The 23,911-nt window shown below is 41.5% G+C and overlaps 1 protein-coding gene across 1 annotated transcript in view; it reads right to left on the bottom strand.

The window, feature by feature from the left end:
* Nucleotides 1–20,235, bottom strand: part of SYCP2L (synaptonemal complex protein 2 like) — an 81,696-nt gene extending 61,461 nt beyond the window's left edge. Inside the window, exons 1-9 of the mRNA XM_010357163.2 lie at nt 20,227–20,235; nt 15,758–15,826; nt 13,366–13,503; nt 13,162–13,285; nt 8,260–8,360; nt 7,527–7,551; nt 3,629–3,714; nt 3,428–3,516; nt 386–420 (exon numbers count right to left, since the gene is read on the bottom strand). Of these exons, the coding sequence (XP_010355465.1) occupies nt 386–420; nt 3,428–3,516; nt 3,629–3,714; nt 7,527–7,551; nt 8,260–8,360; nt 13,162–13,285; nt 13,366–13,503; nt 15,758–15,826; nt 20,227–20,235 (676 nt within the window). The remainder of the gene's footprint in view (nt 1–385; nt 421–3,427; nt 3,517–3,628; nt 3,715–7,526; nt 7,552–8,259; nt 8,361–13,161; nt 13,286–13,365; nt 13,504–15,757; nt 15,827–20,226) is intronic.
* Nucleotides 20,236–23,911: the final 3,676 nt, after the last annotated feature.

Genomic DNA, 23,911 nt, shown 5'->3' on the forward strand with positions numbered 1-23,911 from the left:
TTATTTAGGGATCTACAGAGTAAAAACAGAAAAATATGCTTGGGAACGAAAAACAAATCTGAGTCAAGGAGAAGGAAATGGGATGAGGAACATGGACACAGGGGACTTTATCCATGACACCTTTTTGTTTTCTTTAAAAACAGACTTGAAGCTAATGTGGTAAAATGCTAAATTTTGACAAAGCTGGCTGGCAGTAAACGAGTATTCACGAATTATTCTTTACCATTTTCAGCATGCTAAAATCTCTCAAAATAAATTTAAAATAAAACCCTAATTCCTACCTTCAATTTAACCATAATTTATTCCCCATGGTCCCAAGATGCTCATAAAACCCCCAGTGTCCAATATTTAATATTCTAATACTGAAAATTCTAAAATTTCTTACCACCCACAGTCAAGAGTGTCCTTGCAAGGTCTTTCCTGAAACATTTAGATAAATCACATTTAACTGAAGCGAACATCAAGAGGTAAAACTTTACTATACTGGCATTAAACTTTAAAACCAAAATATGTTTCTGAAACTATTTCAAATTCAGCATCAGAATTTCCTTAATGTCAATAATACATATTTATGGAAAAACCTTCTCAAGTTTATATATTAAGGACCTAGATGTTATTTTTTAAGAAGCTAGAACTACTATATACACTCTGAGGTTCTATTTTCCCTCTTGTAAAGTGAATTCCATTTGATGATCTCTAAGGGTTCATCAAATTAATTGCGGAGTTTTATAATCACCGCATCAACCTGTGAGGGCATATGTCCTTTTACACAGTTTGATACCTGCAGGAAATGATACAGACAGTGATTCTTTCCTATGAGCTGCTTGATCTGATTTTAAAAACTAATTTAGGCTGAGTACGGTGGCTCATGCCTGTAATCCCAGAACTTTGGGAGGCCTAGACGCACAGATCACCTGAGGTTGGGAGTTCAAGACCAACCTGACCAACATGGAGAAACTCCATCTGTACTAAAAACACAAAACTAGCCGGGTATGGTGGCACATGCCTGTATTCCCAGTTACTCGGGAGGCTGAGGCAGGAGAATCGCTTGAACCCCGGAGGCGGCGGTTGTATGAGCTGAGAGCGTGCCATTGCACTCCAGCCTGGGCAATAAGAGTGAAATTCCATCTCAAAAAACAAAACAAAACAAAATAAAAAACAAATTAATTTAGAGATGTAATAGGATTAAGCTATTACATTATTGTAACTAATGCAGACTCTCGAATTGTACATTATTCACTCAGAATTTCAAATAAATGCTAACAAGTGTGAGTCGATCTTTTTTTTTTTGAGACTGAGTCTGGCTTTGTCACCCAGGCTGTCACCCAGCAGCACGATCTTGACTCACTGCAACCTCTGCCTCCCAGGGTCAAGTAATTCTGCCTCAGCCTTCCAAGTAGTTGGCATTACAGGTGCCCGCCACACCCAGCTAATGTTTTCTATTTTTAATAGAGACGGGGCTTCACCATGTTGGTCAGGCTGGTCTTGAACTCCTGACCTCAAGTGATCCACCCACCTCAGCCTCCCAAAGTGCTGGAATTACAGGTGTGAGCCACCATGCCCGGCCAAGTCTATCTTTTAACGCCTGAAATAACTCCCATTTTAAAGAATAGATTTGTTGAGAAACTTTGTAAGAAGTAGATTGACTTGTTACTATTAAATAGAAACCAGGAAACAGTACCACTGAGCAAAATTAATTCCGCTTAATTTTATATTGCAGTTTTTACCTTTGAAGTCCAGAACATTCCAGACTTTCTAGAACACACAGACAATAAGGTAGTGTGTTCAAAGATTAGTTTGAAAACTTAGGAGAAAATATGAGATCAGCTGCTCTCCAAATCTAAATACACCACTAAGAGTAGTGATTTCACTAATGTATTAAATAAAAATGTGTTTAGGAAAAATTCAGTGTAAAAACTATATCCTGCAAAGACTAAATGGACAAACACTATGACAGTGAGTTTCATGCTCACAAATCACCTATTTCAAGCCCTACACTGTGGCCACACACCAAGTAAATAATGTGCCACAATGATGTCCTCCATGCTGGCTGGTGGTTAGCACAGTCACAGGTTCCGGTTCCAACTTCAAAACAGGGTGCTGGTTTTGTTGTTTCTATGGTCACACATTACAACCTTACCTCTAAATCTCACATCCCAAGAACTATGCAACAGTGGCTTTGGGTCACCAAAAAACAAAAAATCCATCACATGAAAAGCAATCAAAATTCCATCTCACATTAGTGTAGCTACCTTGGGGCACTTCCTCTTTAGCAGATAATGTGCTAATCACTTTACATGGATTGCTTGATTTAACCTTTACAATAATTCTATCAAGTAGGTATTACTTTGACTCCATTTTACAGGGAAACAAACTGAGGTATGATGAAGTCAGGGCTGTGCTCAAAGACAACGGGCAAAAGTGGCAAAACTCGGATTTGAAGCCAAGCAGGCTCTACGGTCTATACTCTTAACATTCTCCCCTGAATCACGAATTTAGTTCACATTTACAATGAAAAAAATCGAGCCTGAGAAAGCATTTTGCCTCAATGTTGATGCAAAAAGAAAAAATAAAATACTTCGTAATTATTAAAAAGGAAAAATCTAGCAATTTTTTTTTTTTTTTTTTTTTTTTTTTTTGAGACAGAGTCTCGCTCTGTGGCCCAGGCTGGAGTGCAGTGCTGCAATTTCGGCTCACTGCAACCTCCGCCTCCCGGGTTCAAGTGATTCTCCTACCTCAGCCTCCTGAATAGCTGGGACTATAGGTGCGTGCCACCACGCCCAGCTAATTTTTTGTATTTTTGGTGGAAATGGGGTTTCTTTTTTTTTTAATTATTATTTTGAGACGGAGTCTCGCTCTGTCGCCCTCAGGCTGGAGCGCAGTGGCATGATCTCGGCTCATGGCAAGCTCCACCTCCCAGGTTCACGCCATTCTCCTGCCTCAGCCTGCCAAGTAGCTGGAACTACAGGCGCCTGCCACCACACCCGACTAATTTTTTCTATCTTTAGTGGAGACAGGATTTCACCATGTTAGCCAGGATGGTCTCGATCTTCTGACCTCGTGATCCACCTGCCTCAGTCTCCCAAAGTGCTGGGATTACAGGCCTGAGCCACCGTGCCTGGCCGAGATGGGGTTTCACCATGTTAGCCAGGATGGTCTGGATCTCTTGACCTTGTGATCTGCCTGCCTTGGTCTCCCAAAGTGCTGGGATTACAGGCATGAGCTACCGCGCCCGGCTGCAATGTCTTCTTTTTACCTCAGCCTCTCTTTATCACCTAGCATAGTGCCTGACTCATAATAGGTGCACAAAGCATTTACCGAAGAGAGAAACGACATAATCAGGTCTAAGCAGAACACAGACTGAAGTCGTACAATCGTGAGAGGTTTTACCCTTACTACAGCACGTAACTTATACAAAGTCACTTACATAAGATGACACATGCGTTCTGACAAAGGGAATTTTTTTCTTTCTTCCCGAGGGACAGCATCCAAAATGCAGTTAAAAGTCTTCAAGCCCTTTTGGGAATTGAGAAGACATTCATGGAGAAGAAACAAAACAGAGACCTATGTACGATCTTCTCTAAGGTTTCTGGAGCCGCTGGTATCTATTTTGTTATTTGCAACTTACCTCCTGTTGAATCAAATGATCTACAGTCTTTTCTGTCACCAGGGATCCTAAGCTAAGTAGGAAGGAATCCAACATCTGAATTTTCCCTGAAAGTATAATTTCAAAGACTCAATTTTATGTTTGAAAGAGTAAGAAAACGACTCCTACACACGGTCAGAGCCTTTCACTGAGGGTGTCTTTCTGGCTTTTCTACGATATAACTCACTTTGCAGCCTGTGCCCCTCACAATCCTGTTGCACTGTCTTCTGGTATTAAGGGTTGTGAGCATGTGCACACGTTCATATATGCGTTTATTTTACATGGTTCTTGGTGACTTATTTTGAAACCAAATCTTACTTTAGCTCAGGAAAATTAATTCTTTGATACTTTTATTACAGTAGACTTTCTCAACTTTGGCAATATTGATATTTCAAGCCAGGTAATTCTTCTTCTAAGAAGAACTTGAGAACTGCTGTCAAAATGCAGGGGGGAAAATGAGTGAGGAAAAGATGCACATGAAGATAAAAACAAAGATGTGACAGATAATCTTACAAAGAGGGAACAGAAAGTAAATGTAACGGACTTTTTGGTGGCCTCTCCACCATCCTTCCCCACTCCTCTGTTATGGAGCAGTTGTGCTATTTGGGTGAGACCGATCAGTTCCAGGGGTAAATCCGGACTGGCTTAAACTAGGCAGAGGTGGCCCATTTATCTTTTCATAGTGACTGGTTCATCTGGAGGGCAGGGCACCCAATCAGAGCAAAGCTAGGGCTTTTGTTTGCTGGTTAAGGAAAGCGAAACTTTCTCCCCCAGATGTGAACCAGGAAGCACAAAGTTCTGGTTGCAACCAACAAGGGAAACCACCTTGAGAGCGAAGACTAGACTCTGAGAAAGGCAGAACCGACAGGGCTATAGAGAAATGGAGCGGAGCCACTCTATTTCCAAACTGCCCACCTCTGGACTCTTCAGTCCCTTCAGCCAGTAAGTTGTCTTTATCATTTAAGCCTATTCGAGCTAGATATTCTGTTAAATACACCCAGAGCACTCTACCTCAGTAGTTGTTGACTACAGATGATTTTGCCCCACAGGGGATGTGTGGAGATGTTTTTGGTTGTCATGACTTGGGGATGGATGCTGTTGACATCTAGAGGGTAGAGGACAGGGATGCCACCAAACACCCTTTGATGTGCAGGATAGCACCCAGGACAAAGGATTACCCAGTTCAAAATATCTATATTGCCAAAATTGAGAAACTCTGCTGTAATAAAATTATCAAAGAACAAATTTTCCTGAGCTAAAGTAACATTTGGATTCAAAATAAGTCACCAAGAACCATGTAAAATAAACATGCTTTCAACCCTTAATATCAGAAGATAATTCAACAGGATTGTAAGAGGCACAGCATGCAAAGTGAGAGTAAGATTGTAGAAAAGCCAGAAAGACATCTTCAAACGATGAAAAGCTCTGACCACGTCCCTCCCACAGCCTAATAGTCTTACATTTCTTTAACACATTAAATTTATTGTCACATACAAAGAAGAAGAAATAAGGTACCACCATTTTGATGTTAGTAATTAAATTAAGGATAACTACCAGTAAAATAAAAGTAGGACATAAGTCATTCAAATCGGTAGAGAAGGATAAACTGTGAAAGAAAGTCATAATCCATATAGCGGAACACAAACAAAAGAATCATAAAAATAAATAAGAAGACATAAGTTTCAGAACAAAAAGGAAGGAGTGATTAATTTTGTCAACTGCAGAAGGAGGTGGGAAGAAATTCAGTGAAAACATCTTTCTGCTTTGGAGAGAAGGATTAGACATTAGTTCTGCAGAGCCTGGGCATAAAACTCACACAAGACAACTGTCAAAGGCCACACATGAAAACCTGTCACTTGCAGAGAGGCCAGTCCTGCTAAGGTGACCAGAGTGGGCTCCAAGCACGAATTGCCATTGCTATAGATGGGACTGTGTCCCCTGCAAAATTCATATGTTGGAGCCTTAACCCTCAATGTGATGGTATTTGAGATGCAGCCTTTGGTAAGGGAAGTTCAGATGAGGTCCCGAGTGTGGGATCCTCATGATGGGATGAGTGCCCTTATAAGAGCTCGGTCCAGCTGCGGTGGCTCATGCCTGTAATCCTAGCCCTTTGGGAGGCCGAGGTGGGTGGATCACATGGGATCAGGAGTTCAAGACCAGCCTGGCCAAAATAGTGAAACCCCATCTCTACTAAAAATACAAAATTAGCCAGGTGTGGTGGCACATGCTTGTAATGCCAGCTACTCAGGAGGCTGAGGCAGGAGAATTGCTTGAAACCGGGAGGCAGAGGTTGCAGTGAGCTGAGAACGTGCTACTGCACTCCAGTCTGAGCAATGGTGCGTGACTCTGTCTCAAAAAAAAAAAAAAAAGAAAAAGAAAACAAAAAGAAAGAGCTCTGGCTCTCTGTCCACCTTGTAAGCACACAGCCAGAAGCCAGGTCTCTGCCCACCATGTAGGCACACAGCAAGAAGCCAGAAAGAGGCCATCACCAGAACTCAACCATGCTGGTACCCTAATCTGTTACTCCCAGCCTCCAGAGATAAATGTCTGTCGGTTTAGCCTCCCAATTGATGGCATTTTGTTATGGCGGCCTAATTGGACTAACACAGTCATCTAGAACAATGTTTCCTCTACCAGGGGCAATGAAAGTCATTATAGCATTATGTGAATCCATAAATGCCCCAAGCGATGACCATAGAGTGAACATATAGCTCACATATGCATTGTTTTCCAAATATGCAGTATATACATACTGTTGGGATTAATACAAAGCAAGTTTATTTTAAAATGTTACAAAAATCAAAGTAGTTTTTTACCACTGTGCATTTTATCAACCAGTTTTAAAGATAGTAACTATCATTGTGATGATCATAAAACTTTGACTTGAAAATGTTTGGAACCACTGACTTGAATTATGGGGACCAACCAAGTCAACCAAGTTTTAAAGTCAGCCAAGTCCAGTGCATGCTTCAGCTTCTGGTACTGCATTTCCTCAGCTACCAGATACCATCCATTGCAGAATATAGTGTCAATTGATAGCCTTTCCGAAGAAAACTAAAAACATGTAACACAGGAAAATGACATATCAAGATGGCTCCAGTTTCCAAAATGTTTAAATATTTAAGTGCATCTTTGAATCCATGGTATCATAATTCAAATGTCAAATTACTTTTTTTTTGAGACAGGATCTCACTGTCACCCAGGCTGGAGTGGAGTGGCACAATCATGACTCACTGCAGCCTCAAACTCTGGGGCTCCAGAGATCCTCCCACCTCACCCTCCCAAGTAGCTGGGACTACTGGTGCACGCCACCACACCCTGATAATTTTTTATTTCTTGTAGAGATGGGAGTCTCACTATGTTGCCCAGGCTGGTGTCGAACTTCTGGATGCAATCAGGTCTGCCTCCTCAGCCTCTGAAAGTGCTGGGATTACAGGCATGAGCCACCACACCCAGCATAACTACCTTTAACTTGAGTTAAATGGAACAAAATCAAGCTATCCTCCAAAGTTTCTAAAATTTTACCTTTTACGCTCTTGAAAGACAGAGAAAGGCATCTGAATCAGCTTCAGGCTAAATCAGTAGTAGCTAAATTTTTGCATATTTGAATGACAAAAGTAGCTTTCTATTACCTGAACAGAGCTAGCCATACGTTAGGAGCAGCTAAACAAAAATGTTTCTCAGACAAATACAAGACTTTTTTCTACGATGAAATGCATTTCCAAATGACACCATGATGACCATAAGGTGGTCAATAAATCCAAATAAAATGTTTAAACTTACTTTACTTTTACATATCATTTAAATATTCCTTTCTCTGTGCCAGAATATTCTATTAATGAAAAATTAACAGCCAATTAGTAGCCAATAACATACTTACCTTCACTACTACTCCTGGAAATAATCTAACAAAAAGAAAGAAAAAGTAAAGCTCATATTATTTTAAAACAGCATGATAAACTATAACACAAATGTATTAGTGTTAATTGTCTCTAACAGGCAGGCATTGACTTTACAGAAGGAAAGAATTTTAGAGAAAGCCTATTTGAGCCTTAATCATATCCTTAAAATGTGCATATCACTCTCAATCAGGTGACTAATATATTTGTATATATGATAATAAATCACCTCTCATTTTTAACATTGGTTATATAGTTTCTTACTATGTCACATACTGATAATATTCTAATAATAAAACATGAGAGTCTTTTGTTTTAAGACAGAGTTTCACTCTTGTTTCCCAGGCTGAAGTACAATCCCATGGTCTCGGCTCACTATAACCTCTGCCTCCCAGGTTCAAGTGATTCTCCTGCCTCAGCCTCCCAAATAGCTGAAATTACAGGCGCCTACCACCACACCCGGCACATTTCTGTATTTTAGTAGAGACAGGTTTCACCATGTTGGCCAGGCTGGTCTCGACCTCCTGACTTCAGGTGATCCACTCACCTCGGCCTCCCAAAGTGTTGGGATTACAGGCGTGAGCCATCGCGCCCAGCCACGTCAGTCTTTTAACAAAACTTACATATTTAGAAAACCATGTTTTATAAATAACTTCAAGATTCCTGCCAATTACCAATGGCATCTGCTCAGTGACGCATCCATCCCATCCTTACCAATGCAGTGTCAAAGAAGTCTTCTGTAACACTAATCAGCGATGTGTCTGAGGCGAGGCCTTCCAAGGTCAGAATTCCTGTCGTTCTTTCAAACCAGGAAACTAGGTACACAGGAGGACACTAATGTAACTACATATGACTAAATGCTGCCTATTCAATAAAAGTTCACAGGACAATTTTCTCATTACAACAAAATAATCTTAAAGATCTTTTCCCATTCCATTCCATTTCAGTGAGGCCTGGCTCTGAGACCTCCCACCGGAACACTTCAGGATGGTGCCATACTACTACAGAGCTGTCATAAGTAAGCCTCTGAGATCGCACAAAATAGAGTCCCAGCCAGGATCTGTGTCAGAAAGCCATATAAAGGGACTAGTGAGGAGCATTTAAGATATAAATGAGGCCAGGCGCAGTGGCTAATGCCTGTAATCCCAACACTTTGGGAGGCCGAGGCAGGTGGATCACTTGAGGCCAGGAGTTCAAGACCAGCCTGGGAAAGATGGTTAAACTTTATCTCTACAAAAAATATAAAAATTAGCTGGGTGTGGTGGTGCACACCTCTAGTCCCAGCTACTTGGGAGACTGAGGTGTGAGGATCACTTGAGTCCAGAAGGTCAACACTGTAGCAAGCACTGTGATCACACCACTACACTCCAGCCTGGGCAACAGAGCGAGACCCCACCTCCAAAAAAAAAAATCTTGTGATCTGAGAATCTGCTGAAAACAAACTATCAAAGAATATATAGAATTTGGAAAGTTCTCAGAAGTATTTTGGTTATAGTAAATATGCCTCAGGCCTAGGCATCTTTCTTTTGTTAAAAAGCTTCCAGCTAATTAGAGAATTTTTCCTATAGGAATATATATCCAATTTCATATTAAACTGCTGGAATTGGTATGATTTAAAATAAACTTCTGTAAGCTTTCCTCCCCCACCCCAGAATATACGGTATTTCCTCCATAAAGCAAAAGCCATCTTATTTTTCCCATGAGTTTTGCTGAGACTCATCACTCTTAGAAAAAAAAATAAATAAATAAGAAAAACCCCGCCTGCATAGTTAGAAATCATCAGCTGAACATGACATCAGTCACATGAGTTTCTGATGAACTTGCAGAAGTCAGGCCTTCAAAACTCTGTACACTTTGGGCCAAGAACCTGAGACATTCCAGCTGAAGATAAATAAACCAGTTTTCAACCTTGGCTGTACATTAGGAAAACCTGGGGAGTCAGGAAACATCCCCCAGACCCAGTAATCAGAATCACTGGTGATACACCCCCACCTGAGTTTTCTATTTTAGGTTTAAGAATGTTTGTGAGAGCTCTCCAGATGACTGTCATGTCCAGCAAGGTTTGAAAGCCATTACTATGTTCCAAGTAAAGTTTCTTTTGTCTCAAATCAGACAAATACTTGCACTAGATTGAATCATCCACCTGCTGAAGAAAGCTTTTCTCCAATAGCACAAGAGAAGAAATGTCTCTCTACGCAGCAGAACTCACTGGTAAGGCTATATTTTCTCCCTCCCTATGTTCATACTTAGAATTCTATGCTTTTCAAATACATTTTTGCCACCATTCCATCCCTCCAAAGCCTATCGCACTCCCAGCATCCTCCCAAATATACTGGTTGAGTAGATACAGAAGTGGCAGAAAGGCTGCACTCTCTGATCAATACCTGGAAACAGGAAGTTCTCACTGAATCCATTTATGCACCCTGGTCACACATTGCCTAACAGACATGCCAGCTCTCCCCACAGTTGTATCACTACCAGAAGCCAGACACAATAGCCATGACTTCTTAGGAATATGGTATCAGACAAGTTGCTTAATCTTCCTGGATTTTACGGTGCAGGACTAAAGATGTTCCTTTCTGTAGGGCTTTTTTTTTTTTTTTTTTTTGAGACAGGGTCTCACTCTGTCACCCAGACTGGAGTGCAGTAGCACCATCTTGGCTCACCACAACTTCCAGCTTAAGCAATTCCCCTGCCTCAGCTTCCTAAGTAGCTGGGATTACAGGCATGAGCCACCACTGCCCAGCTAATTTCTGTATTTTCAATAGAGACAGGGTGTCACCATGTTGGCAAGGCTGGTCTCGAACCCCTGACCTCAGGTGATCCGCCTGCCTCAACCTCCCAAAGTGTTGGGATTACAGGCGGGAGTCACCGTGCCATGAATTCTTATTCTATGGAGTAGAAGAACTTCCAAGCACACTTTGTGTTGAGTTTGCAAACACAATTGTCTTTAGAAGTATAGAGTTGGCCGGGCGTGGTGGCTCACACCTATAATCCCAGCACTTTGGGAGGCCGAGGCAGGCGAATCATCTGAGGTCAGGAGTTCGAGATGTGGAATATGATGAGGTTTCTCTTCAAATAATCTGATCAATCTTTTATTATTTAATTCATAGCACCCACCCCCCTTTTTTTCTCCTTCTTTCTCCTTTTTGCCTTTGTTAGATGCCCAGGCACACCACAGTACCAGGCGTTATCAGTACCAGCTCACATTCCTTTCCTTATTTGAAAAGAGGACTAACTTTCTAGCTCATTACAGACACCCCTTCCCCTTCCTCTCCACTTTCTTTTACATGCCCACCCTATCCAAAAAAAAAAAAAAAAAAAAAATCAAATGTTTAGCCAACCGGGATTAGTTTAGATTGTACGACCCGACCCCGGCCAATGGGGAAAAGGTACACGGGCAGGACTTGCGTCAGCAATAAAGGCTCTCATGCCCCTGTGTTCAGGTGTGCTCTCATAGCAACTGGCCAAGGAGGCACCCCACTGCGCAGAAGTCAAATGGCTTTGCTAAGAATCCTTTGTTCGAGTGTTCAATTTCCTTAGGATTTTGAGCGTCACTCCCAACAGAGACAAGTCTGACCAATGTGGTGAAACTCCATCTCTACTAAAAATACAAAAAAATTAGCCGGGTGTGGTGGCACACACCTGTAATCGCAGCTACTTGGGAGGCTGAGGCAGAAGAATTGCTTGAACCTGGGAGACGGAGGTTGCAGTGAGTCAATATCGCCCCTGCACTCCAGCCTGGATGACAGAGCAAGACTCCATCTCAAAAAAAAAAAAAAAAAAAAGAAAGAAAGAAAAGAAAGAAACAAGTATAGAGTCTAAGCTGGGCGTGGGAGCTCATGCCGGTAATCCTAGCACTTTGGGAGGCCAAGGTGGGTAGATCACTTGAGGTCAAGAGTTCGAGACCAGCCTGGCCAACATGGTAAAACCCTGTCTCTACTAAAAATACAAAAATTAGCTGGGCATGGTGGTGTGTGCCTGTAATCCCAGCTACTCAGGAGGCTGAGACAGGAGAATCACTTGAGCCCAGGAGGCAGAGGTTGAAGTGAGCTGAGATCGTACCACTACACTCCAGCCTGGGTGACAAAATTTAAAAAAAGAAAAAGAAAAAGAAAACAGAAAGAAAGAAAAAAAAAAGAGGTATAGAGTCTAGTATCCCATTCTCTTTGCTAATGTTGATCTATTCTTGCCAAAACCTATATGAAATAACGTATCTAAATTATGGTTATGAAATTTCCACCACCAACTAGGATGCCAATGGAATAAAGAAATTCCTACCTGATTTCAGAACTCTAGTGGGGATTTGATCTGACACTTTTTTAAACCTTGGGCGGGAATTCTTAAACCTAAATAGAAAAGTTAGACTGGGGCATATTCCTATTCATATCCCAAAAGGTCAGCTTAGGGTTCCAAGGTACACTTAGAACATCTCTGCTTCATTTCCTTTGAGATTTTTATCTCCTTTCCCCTGCTTCCTGTTATCTGCATAAGTTAGTGTATGAGCAGGTCAAGTGGGGTTACATGCAAAATGAAATATATAGGGTCTGCATAAGCAGTCTTTAATTCCCCCTGCAAACACTTTTAAAGTCCCTGAGAGGAGTTTGGGAAAGCCTGGAGTTTGCTTTCTCTCCTGAAGGGGTAGCTTCAGAATCAGATGCATTTTAGAGTAACAAAGGGCAAAGACAGATCTTGGCCCAATCTGGCCCTTAATAAACTTCAGGTACTAGAGCTCAAGGGGTAAATCAAAGACATTATTAGCAGTCAGATCATCCTTCTACCTTACTTCTTCCCCACATCTCCTCACCAGTAAACAAACTTGTCTCTGGGTTGCAAAAACCTCACCATTAAAAGAGAGGAGCTACAGCAAGAGATGTTGCAGATTCTGCTTTGCTTCCAGATGCCATTATAAAGGCACTCACTGTGTTATCTCCTGGTTAATAGTTTTAAAAGAATAAAATTTGATAATCTGGGTAACTTTGAATAAGCAAAAATGTTTTTGCTATTTGTTTTTTCAGATTCATCCAAGGTTTAGAAAACAGGAAAAGTGACGTGTTACAAGAGCAAAGAAAAGTTTTTGATGATCATTTTTCTAGGTCTAATTTTGTTAATAAAGTCTATTAAAAACTAGCCGGGCGAGGTGGTGGGCGCCTGTAGTCCCAGCTACTCCGGAGGCTGAGGCAGGAGAATGGCGTAAACCCGAGAGGAGGAGCTTGTAGTGAGCTGAGATCCGGCCACTGCACTCTAGCCTCGGTGCAGAGCCAGACTCCGTCTCAAAAAAAAAAAAAAAAAAAAAATAGTTCTAGAGCCTACTCCTACTCATTTTTCCCCTAATTCACTAAAATAATTTAAAATAATAATCACTGCATAGGCTCATCAAGAGGAGTGGTTGTGTCTGACTCGATCCGGTGCACTCCCAAAGTGCCTTGCATAGCAGGTACATCAGGAAATGCATGTTGAATTTAATTTTTGATTAGATATAAGCAATTAGAATGGATATCAATTTCTTTTCAAATTGGATTTCAAAGGAACAGAAAATACCAAACTTAACTAGACAACTAAATCCATATAAGTTCTTTAAGTTACCCAAAGCCATATAAAATTAAAATAGGACACTTATCTTTGGGATCAGTCCCTGCTGAATTAGCAAAGGTTCATCTTCTTTCGGGCCATCTATGAAGAATCGCTGAATACATTTCAGCAACAGTGACACAGACTGAAATTCATTTTTATCTAGTTCCTAGGTATAAACCACACTCAATTAAAACACTTATAAATAATTATACGTTCATATTTTGGTCACAAAGCAAACCAACTTGCCTTATTTATTAATCTGTTAAGACGGTGTAATAGAAGATGATTATATTTTTGAGGAGAGTGGCTCTCTTTCTGTTGAAAGTATTCTTTTATTTTCTGAAATCCTTTATCATGGAATGCATCCATAATAAGTGATTGAAGCTGGAAAGATGATAGTTTGCAAATTACTTTTTCCCTAAGAACATTTATTTTATAGTAATATTTCTAACTGATATCATTATCAATAAGAATTCAGTATGAAATAATATAGGGTAAATATAGAATGGAGATCTCTATCTTGAATAGTAAACAATCACTTCACAAATGATTGATGTTTCTGTTGGCTTAAGACAAGAGTTACCAAAATATGGTTCCTAGACCACCAGCAGCGTTGGCATCACCTGGGGAATTCTTAGCACTCAGACACAGGGCAGAGCCCTTCATGATTCTCATGCATGCTGAAGTCTGGGAACCACTGACCCAAGGAAAACAACATTTGAGTTTCAGGTATCATGGGATGAAGATCCTCTGCAATCTTGGGAATTCTAAAACACTAAAAATTCAAGCCTATGATCACTCACTAAGTGACATAAATGATCATAATAGAAGGAAGAAAAATAATACTAATAATTATAGATAAGTATGCAAATTGACCATAATGAATGAAATTCATCTTTTCCACCTGCACATTAGCTAAGACATGCTTCTAAGTACATATACTTGAAGGGCTGGGTGCAGTGGCATACACCTGTAATCCCAGCACTTTGGGAGGCCAAGGCAGGCGGATCACCTGAGGTCAGGAGTTCGAGACCAGCCTGACCAACAAGGAGCAACTCCGTCTCTACTAAAAATACAAAATTAGCCAGATGTGGCGGCGCATGCCTGTAATCCCAGCTACTTGGGAGGCTGAGGCAGGAGAATGCTTGAACCTGGGATGGAGGTTGCAGTGAGTCGAGATCGCGCCATTGCACTCCAGCCTGTGCAACAAGAGGGAAACTCCATCTCAAAAAATAAAAAAGTGCATATACTTGAATAACAGACGTTTCCTTAAACATTTAAACTATAAAAGATTTTTGATCTTTAAAAAAACCTACAGGTTAAACTATACAATACTATTTTAAAAAGGAAGCAATTTACTATCTACAGCCCAAAATTCCACTTATTCTTAGTACTGAATTAAAAGGGAAAACAGCATTTAAAATTATTCCATGTAAATGGAATGTTTTCTTTTTTCAGTCAACACATAGTGAGTTTTTTTGTGCCAAGTGTGTTAAGTGTTCTGCAGATGTTATTATTTAATCCTCGCCTCGGTCCTGAAAGGTTAGGTTCTTTATCTCAGGATAGAAGTAGCAAGGATAAGAAAGGTTAAAGCTTATGTGAGATCACTCAGCTGAAATTTACTCCCTTTTACCTGCTTAAAACTCTGCCATTGCCAGGCGCGGGGCTCACGCCTACAATCTCAGCACTTTAGGAGACCAAGGCAAGAGGATCGCTTAAGCCCAGAAGTTTGACATCAGTCTGGGCAATATATTGAGACTCAATCTCTACAAAAAATGAAAAACTAGTCAGGTGTGGAGGTTCATGCCTGTAGTCACAGCTACTCAGAAGGCGAGGCAGGAGGATCACTTGAGCCCAGGAGGTCAAGGCTGCAGTGAGCCATGATTGTACCACTGCACTCCACCCGGGGTGACAGAGTGAGATCCTGTTAAAACAAAACAAAACTTTGCCATGGCTTCCTCTACATTCAGAACAAATCCAAGTCCTTTGCTTTAGTCCACAGAACGTGGCATGATCTGATCTCTGACAGTCTGACACTACCCTGCTAATGAGTCCTAGGATAAGTCAAGCTCTTGCCTTGGGGCCTTTGAACTGGCTGTTCGAGGCCTGAGCTACTTCACACCACCACTTTCCACATGGCTGGCTCCACTCAGACCACAGCTTAAGCATAAGTTTTTCAGGTAGATCTTCCAGGATCACCTTAAATAGACCAGGTGTCTCCTCAACACTCCCAATTATTCCCCATCTCAATACCCTGTTGTTTTTCTTCCTGCTTTCTTTGGCTCTCTGCCAGTCAATAAGCTCCATAAAGGCAGAAGTTGTATCTAGTTTGTTCAGTACTATCTATCTACATCTAGAATAGCACAGGATACAAGATAGTTTAGACTAGGATATTGGTAGGATAGCTAACGGTAAATTGACTAGATGTAGTAATAAATAGGATGTGAGAGATTAGGGAAGGAGAAAAATAAAGATTTCTCTGCTTGTGATTTGAGCAACTGGAGGAACAGTCTTGCTAATGACCCAGGGAACACAGAACTAGAAAGAATACATACACTCATACACACATACACACATACACACACAGACACAGACACACACACACACACACACATTATAAAAGAAACTTGATCTTTACCCAGAAAGCATCATCCTCAGCCTTCCCAGTCCTATCTTCCTTAATAGGCTGCAAAGGATCTTTGTTTTTCTGTGTGGAATAAAAATATGTTTTTAAAACAATTTTTATTTCAAAGAAATGCATTTCAAGTTTTAAACATAAAGCAAAAATAAATAAATAAATAAATAAATAAGGTTTGTATTGTTTTCCCGAACAGAAATTTTTGTTTGCTCATATTATCGGTCTAAGTAAAATAGTACTTAGAAAAAAAAAAAAAACTTTATCCAACCTTCTTTAGCATGGTCTATGACAAATACAATACAAACTATCAGAAGAAGCAAAGCAAACATCATTTGAATAAATAATCATATAAAACAAACTCTATAATGATGATTATAAAGTAGAAGTAAAGGCTTTGAACTAATAAACCATTTTCAGAATGAGAGCTTGTAAAATAAAGTTAAATAAAACTGTCTTGGAGGCATCATAGTACCTGACTTCAAAATATACTACAAAGTTATAGGAACAAAACAGCATGGTACTGGCATAAAAACAGACACATACATAGACCAACGGAACAGAATAGATAAACCCAAAATAAATCTACTTCTTTATAGCCAACTGATTTTTGACAAAGGTGTCAAGAACATTCATGGGGAAAAGATAGTCTCTTCAATAACTGGTGCTGGGAAAACTGGATATTTATATGTGGAAGAATGAAACCAGATGCCATGTCTCACCATATACAAAAATCAACTCAAAATAAACTAAAAACTTACACTTAAAATCCCAAACTATGAAACTACCAGAAGAAAATATAGGGGAAACACTTTAGGACATTGGTCTGGGCAAAGATTTTATGGAGAAGACCTCAAAATCACAGGCAATGAAAGCAAAAATAGACAAATGAAATTATACAGACCAAAAAGCTTCTTACAGAAAGGGAAATAATAGAGTGAAGAGACAACCAGCAGAATGGGAGAACGTATTTGCAAACTATGCATCCAACAAGCCATTAATATCCAGAATATACAGGGAACTCAAACACCTCAACAGCAAAATAACCAATCCAATTAAAAATGGGTAAATAAGCTAAATAGACATCTCTCCAAAGAAGACATACAAATGACCAACAGGTATATGAAAAAATACTCAACATCACTAATCATTGGAAAATGCAAATCAAAACCAAAATGAGATATTATTTTACCCCAGTTAGAATGGCCATTATCAAGAGAAAAAACAACAAATGCTGGCAAGGATATGGAAAAAGAGGAACTCTTGTACACTGTTGGTAGGAATATAAATTAGTATAGACAATATGGAAAACGGCATGGAGGTTCCTCAAAAAACTAAAGCCAGAACTATCATAAATCCAGCAATCCCACTCCTGGAGATATATCCAAAAGAAAAGAAATCAGTATGTCAAAGGCATATCTGCACTCCCATGTTTATTGCAGCACTATTCATAATAGCCAAGATATGGAATCAACCTAAGTGTCCATCAGCGGATGAATGGATACAGAAAATGTGATATATTCACGCAGTGGAATACTTTTCAGCCAGAAAAAAAGAACAAAATCCTGTCATTCATGGTAACATGCATGAGCCTGGAGGACATTATGCTAAGTGAAATAAGCAGGGCACAGACAGACACACTGCATGTTCTTGATCACATGTAGAGGCTAAAAAACTGATCTCGGCCAGGTGTGGTGGCTCATGCCTGTAATCCCAGCACTTTGGGTGGTCGAGGTAGGTGGATCACCTGAGATCAGGAGTTTGAGACCAGCCTGACCAACATGACGAAACCCCGTCTATACTAAAAATACAAAATTATCCGGGCGTGGTGGCACATGCCTGTAATCCCAGCTACTGGGGAGGCTGAGGCAAGAGAATCGTTTGAACCCAGGAGGCAGAGGTTGCAATGAGCTGAGGTCGCACGATTGCGCTCCAGTTGAGGAAGCAAGAGCAAAACTCCATCTCAAAAAAAAAAAAAGAAAAAAAAAAGCTGATCTCATAGAAGTAGAGAATAGAATAGTGGTCACTAGAAAAGGGGAAGGGTGAGATCGGCAGAGGTTAGTTAATGGACACAAAATTGCAGCTACCTGGAAGAAGGAGTAAGTTCTAGAGTATGATAGCACTGTAGGGTGATTATAATGAACAACTCACTGTATATTTTCAAATAGCTAGACAAGTAGACTTTGAACATTCCCAACACAAAGAAATAAATGTTTGAGGTGATGGATATGCATAATTACTCTGATTTGATCATTACACATTGTATACACATATGGAAATATCACACTACACCTATTAACATGTACAATTATTATGTGTCAATTAATAGATGTGTCAATTAAAAATAAATGAATAAATGATAAAGGCAAAGAAAAAGAACCATTGTGTTAGTAGATAACTGAGTAGAGGCAAAAGTGAGATAGAAGGAACAGCTAAAGCTACAATTAAAATTGGGTATTAGGCCAGGCACAGTGACTCATGCCTGTAAGCCCAGCACTTTGGGAGGCCGAGGCAGGTGGATCACGAGGTCAGGAGTTCGAGACCAGCCTGTCCAATATGGTGAAACCCCGTCTCTACTAAACACACAAAAATTAGCCGGGTGTGGTGGTGGGCCCCTGTAGTCCCAGCTACTCAGGAGGCTGAGGCAGGAGAACCAACCACTTGAACCCGGGAGGTGGAGGTTGCAGTGAGCCGAGATCAAGCCACCGTGCTCCAGCCTGGGTGACAAAGTGAGACTCCATATCAGAAAAAAAAAGGGGGGGGGGTGTTAATTCATAACACAAACTGACATCAAATAAACACTATGCTATGGATCTATAAAGAATTTCTAAGTTTTGTCAACAAATTCTGAATTAATGGGAAATACTTCCCATCCCAAAGAAAATATTCCCAGGAGTCTTTATGTTGCACTCCTTTACCTCTTTTCTCTATAGACACTGCCCTATCTCTCCTTCAGTTCAACTCATATGCAGAGATGCTCTGTGTATTTTTATTTCTACCTCCTTTCAACCATCTCTGGCCTTGGTGGTCAGTACTCTGCAAATTTCAAAGAAATGCTTACTGTTTCTGAAATTTCTGGAGCCACTCTAGTGCACAGAAAGGTATCCCACTTCTGTGAAGATCATATGGCAACTTTTGTGGGTAGGAACTTGACAGGAAAATCAGAAAGTGGGATGGTTTAGGCAGAAAAGGTCATTAGATTCTCTGAGCTTGTCTCCTCATTTAAAAAACATGATGATAGCCGGGCGCGGTGGCTCACACCTGTAATCCCAGCACTTTGGGAGGCCGAGGTGGGCAGATCATGAGGTTAAGAGATCAAGACCATCCTGGCCAACATGGTGAAACCCCGTGTCTACTAAAAATACAAAAATTAGCCGGGCGTGATGGCAGGCGCCTGTGGTCTCAGCTACTCGGGAGGCTGAGGTAGGAGAATCGCTGGAACCCCGGAGGCGGAGGTTGCAGTGAGCCGAGATCACGCCACTGCACTCCAGCCTGAGTGACAGAATGACATTCCGTCTCAAAAAAAAAAAAAAAAAAAAAAAAGATGACAACACCTATACGGAAGGATTGGAGTGAGGACTGACAGAATGTAATGTTCTTAGCATAGCGCCTGGCACACAAAAATGGTTCAGTGAATGGCAGCTTTCAATGTAAGAGGGATGGTGAGGAGGTTATGCTTAAGTGCTCTGAATTTAAGCGTAGCTTGATGTTAGAAAGGTTTGTGTCCCAAATCTGTTTCCCCATGGCTGGGAAGATGGCGCCAGATGACAGATGGACTTTATGGAGAACAAGAGTGAGTTCCTGAATCTAGGCAAGCAGTTATCCCTGGCTATCAGAATCACCTGGGGTCCTCACTAACAAACTAACAAACTACCGGCCCACCGTAGACCAATTAAATCAGAATTTCTAACACCAGGAACCCAGGCAGAAGAATGTTAGAAACACGCCCCAAGTGGTTTTTGTTTGTTGTTTTTGGCGTCCCTGGGTGGGCTCACACTCCACGTGTTTTTATTTTTTATTTTTTATTGATAAGTAATAATTGTAGCTTTATCTTAGGGGCTGCTCTTTGTCACTCCGTTAAACGAAATCCCAACACTTCGGGCTGCTTAACGCTACTGCACTTTCTACGCAGCAAGGTGGAAAGAGGGCTGGAAAACCGGCTAGGACACTACGCAAAGCAACTAGAAAAGAACTATCTCATTGCTTTCCGAACACGAATTATTCGGTTCCCCTTTCCCTGAGCGCTATTTAGCCAGGGATCCGAGGTTTCTATTCTGCCTAGTCTCACCGCAAGCTGCCAATACACTCCGAGCAAATCCAAGGAGGTGGCGGGGGACTGTGCTCAGCGCCCGATCTCTGAGAGAACACCTCAGGGCGGCAAAGCCTGAGCCCTAGGGACCCTGATCCCTCGCGCGCTCTCGCGCGCCCTCGGACTGTGGACAAAAGGTCCGGGCCTTCCGGGGGTCACTCACCGCTTGCATACCGAGGCTTCGGTCCTGAAGCGGCGCGCCGCTCAGCTTTGCTGCGCTAGGTCAGCCCTCTGCGGTTTGCCTGCCCAAGACACCCGCCCGCTGGGGGCGCTACTGCGAGAGCCCTGGTGGCGGACCGCTTTTTGAGTCGAGTCTTCTTCCGCAACTGTAATTGATGAATCCGCCCCTGCAGTTGACTAGAGCTCCGTGTTTGAGACTCAAGAAAAGCATGCAAGGAACTAGCGCACACAGGCCAAACCACCTGGGCGCACGCACACACCCTTTAAGAGAAAGCCAGCACTCAAAGGATGTGAACTATGTCGTTTAAACGTCCCTTATTTGCGAAATTCCAGAGAGATAGTCGTTCGCTTTGCGGTAGCTGTTCCAAGTTTTCGCCCCGCTTTAAAAACCCAGAGGAGCGGCGGGGCGCGGTGGCTCACGCCTTAATTCCAGCACTTTGGGTGGCCGAGGCGGGTGGATCACTTGAGGTCAGGAGTTCGAGACCAGTCTGGTCAACATGGTGAAACCTTGTCTCTACTAAAAATAAAATTAGCCGGGCGCGGTAGCATGTGCCTGTAATCCTAGCTGATGGGGAGGCTGAGGTAGGAGAATCACTTGAACCCGGAAGGCGGAGGTTGCAGTGAGCCGAGATCACACCACTGCACTCCAACCTCTGAGACAGAATAAGACCCTGTCTAAGTAAGTAAATAAATAAATAAATAAACCAGAGGAGCAGTTTTTGGTCCATTGATGTATGTAGACAGAAGCCGAACCGTTTGCAATGGTAACCAGACTTGTACCCGATATTATTAATACATTCCTGATTTCACACACATAAAAAGTGTGTTTGCTTGTTTTTTAAGTACCGTGGTGCGGAGGAAGGGAATTTTTTTTTTTTATCAAAGCAAATAGTTCTTTTTTGTTGTTGTTTTTTGTTTTGGTTTTGGTTTGGTTTTTTGCCTATTTCCTTTAACCTGACAAGTATGCGTACCAATGGCTGGGCTGATGTGGGTAGGTGGCCAGTTGTATGAACACAGTGGCAAAACTAAATTGGATTGGAGTTTTCCACAAAAACAAAAAAAGACCCCTCCAATCCAAACATTCTTTGTGTAAAAATCAACTTGTATTATAACTAGACCTGTGAGTATTTCATGTCATAATATGTACAGAAGATATTTGTCTACACCAAAGCAAAACATAACATAACCAGAACCCCTGTTAGCCCAGGACTTGCACACACTTCTAGTCTGTTCAAAACAATGTTTGTATCAAAGCCTGTCGTATCCATTTTCTGGCAAGTATAATGTAAATATTCTTACATTAGTTTACCTATTTTAATCTAAACCAAGGAAATTCAAACGCAGGTTTTCTTCCTTTTCAATTAATGGAGTTTTGTAATATTAAACGAGCAATCAAGACAGGAACAGCTGTGAGTATAAACTATTGTGAGTCAATACAAATATAACACCAGGGCAAGAAAGAAAGAAAGAATAATAAGAAGCAATAAACAAAATGCTACAGTTTAAATGAATTTTATTTAATAGAATATTTAAAAAATCAGAGTTTTCATAATATTAGATAGCAAACTTCATCATCTGTTATTTTCAGGCTTTTGGGGAAAAACATATCCTTCCAAAGTCTATGGTGCAATGCATTCAAATCTTTAAGAGAAATTAAAAATAACAAAATAGGCAAAATACCTTTTACCTGTTTATTTTTTTTTTTTTACTTTGATTAGCTTCTTTTACTAACATGTTTTGCCCAAATATAATTTGTGGGAACTTGAAATGCATATTTTAATTCTTCTCAAAGTAAATATGGTAGAGGCTCTATGACATTTCTTTGGATACCAGAATCCCTTTAGAAATTAATTGATTTGCTTTTAACATAAAAAAAGTTTTATTTATTTACATTTTGACGGATCAGGTCTCTCTAGGAACATTCCAAAAGCACAGAGACAGGAACTATTCTAGCACTGCAATAAGACCAAAAATTAATTTCTATGCATTCTCAGAGGTAACTTTCAATCACCATTTTAAAGTTATTTTTAGAACATTTGAAAGGATAAGTTACCTTAAACTACAACATTTAATGAAATAATATATTTTAAAATGGATGATCAATAAATGTTCATTCAATTTTGGAAGACAAAGCAACACGAAAAGCAACTGAATCAACAGGAGTTTCGGGGACCTTTGGCAGTCAGTTAATAAGATGAAAATCTGTAAATGAAACTAGTGGGTGAAGAGTAGACACATCTCTTCGTTCCCAACTAGACCTTGGTGGCGACCATTTGAGAGTGATTTTAATCAGAAACCCTGACTACTGACAGGACCTTTCAGGAGGGGAGAACTTCGGGAGAAAGGAGGCTGGGAATGAACACATCGCTTTCTTCTGCTAGGACGCTTCAGCTTTGCTTGGGAGGAGGACCCAAGCTTGAAGATAAGGGAGGAAAAAATCGCGAGGAACTGCTCAAAGTTGTCCTTTCTCCCCAACAGAGTTCCCTGGTCCGCTGCCATTGGCCAGCTTCTGTAACAGACCGGGATACTTTTTCTTTTTTCTTTCCTTTTCTTTTCTTTTTTTTTTTTTTCTTTTTTCTTTTATTTTTCCTTCCTTCCTTCCTCCCTCCCTTCCTTCCTTTCTTCCTTCCCTCCTTCCTTCCTTCCTTCCCTCCCTGCCTCCCTCCCTCCCCCCGCCTCCCTCTCTCCCTCCTCTCTCGCTCTCTCTCTCTCTTTCTTTCTTTCTTTCACTTTTCTTTTTTTTGAGACAGGACTTCGTTCTGTCGCCCAGGCGGGAGTGCATCGGCGGTATCTCAGGTCACTGCAACCTCTGCCTCCTGGATTCAAGCGATCCTCCCGCCTCAACCTCCCTAGTATGTGGGACTACAGGCACACGCCACCATGCCCGGCTTTATTATTATTATTATTATTATTATTATTATTATTTTGGAAGAGACAGGGTTTCTCCATGTTGCCCAGGCTGGTCTTGCACTCCTGGGCTCAAGCTATACTCCCTTCTCGGCCTCCCAAAGTGCTGGGATTACAGGCATGAGCCACAGCGCCCAGCCGCGGGATCGACTTTTCTAAGCAAGCTTCACTGTGCCTTTGGCTGGGGAAGTAAAAGGACAGGGAGTGTGGACCACCCTGAGCTTCCTGAGGTTGTTTCGCTCTTCCTTTATCCACCTTTTGCCAACCGAAGGTACTAATCCTGCAAGAGGCGTAGGCATGGGCGCCCTCCCGGCCGAGTCCCGCGCAGCACCCGTCCGTGTGCCGAGCGCGGGCTTTGCGGTGCCTAGGTCTAGGGCGCGTCGCTCCCCAGGTCTGGAGGGTCATGGGTTCGGTTCATCCTCCTCTATCAAGGGAATCCGCCGTGAGGAGTTGGCTCCTCTTCTCTGGCTAGGGCTGGGAATGGAAGCGTGCAGCTGCAAAACAAGGGCTCGGGGAATAAATTCCAGAAGCCCTTTTCCCTGGCCGCCCAGAATCCGGCCCTGGCGTAGTCAGAGTGACTTTAGTCACTTCAATCAATTTTTTTTTTTAACTGAGGGTCTCCAAGTGCCGTAGTAGCCCTGGGCGAGACGGCTGCTCAGATGAGGAAGGTTTCGTCCCAGCCCCTGAAAACCCACATTGTCCTGCGCACCCCCGCGCCACCACGATTCTCTAATCCCCCAAAGCCTCCCAAGACTGTAATG

The sequence above is a fragment of the Rhinopithecus roxellana genome, chromosome 4 (genome assembly GCF_007565055.1).
Source record: "Rhinopithecus roxellana isolate Shanxi Qingling chromosome 4, ASM756505v1, whole genome shotgun sequence".
Classification (NCBI taxonomy): Eukaryota; Metazoa; Chordata; class Mammalia; order Primates; family Cercopithecidae; genus Rhinopithecus; species Rhinopithecus roxellana.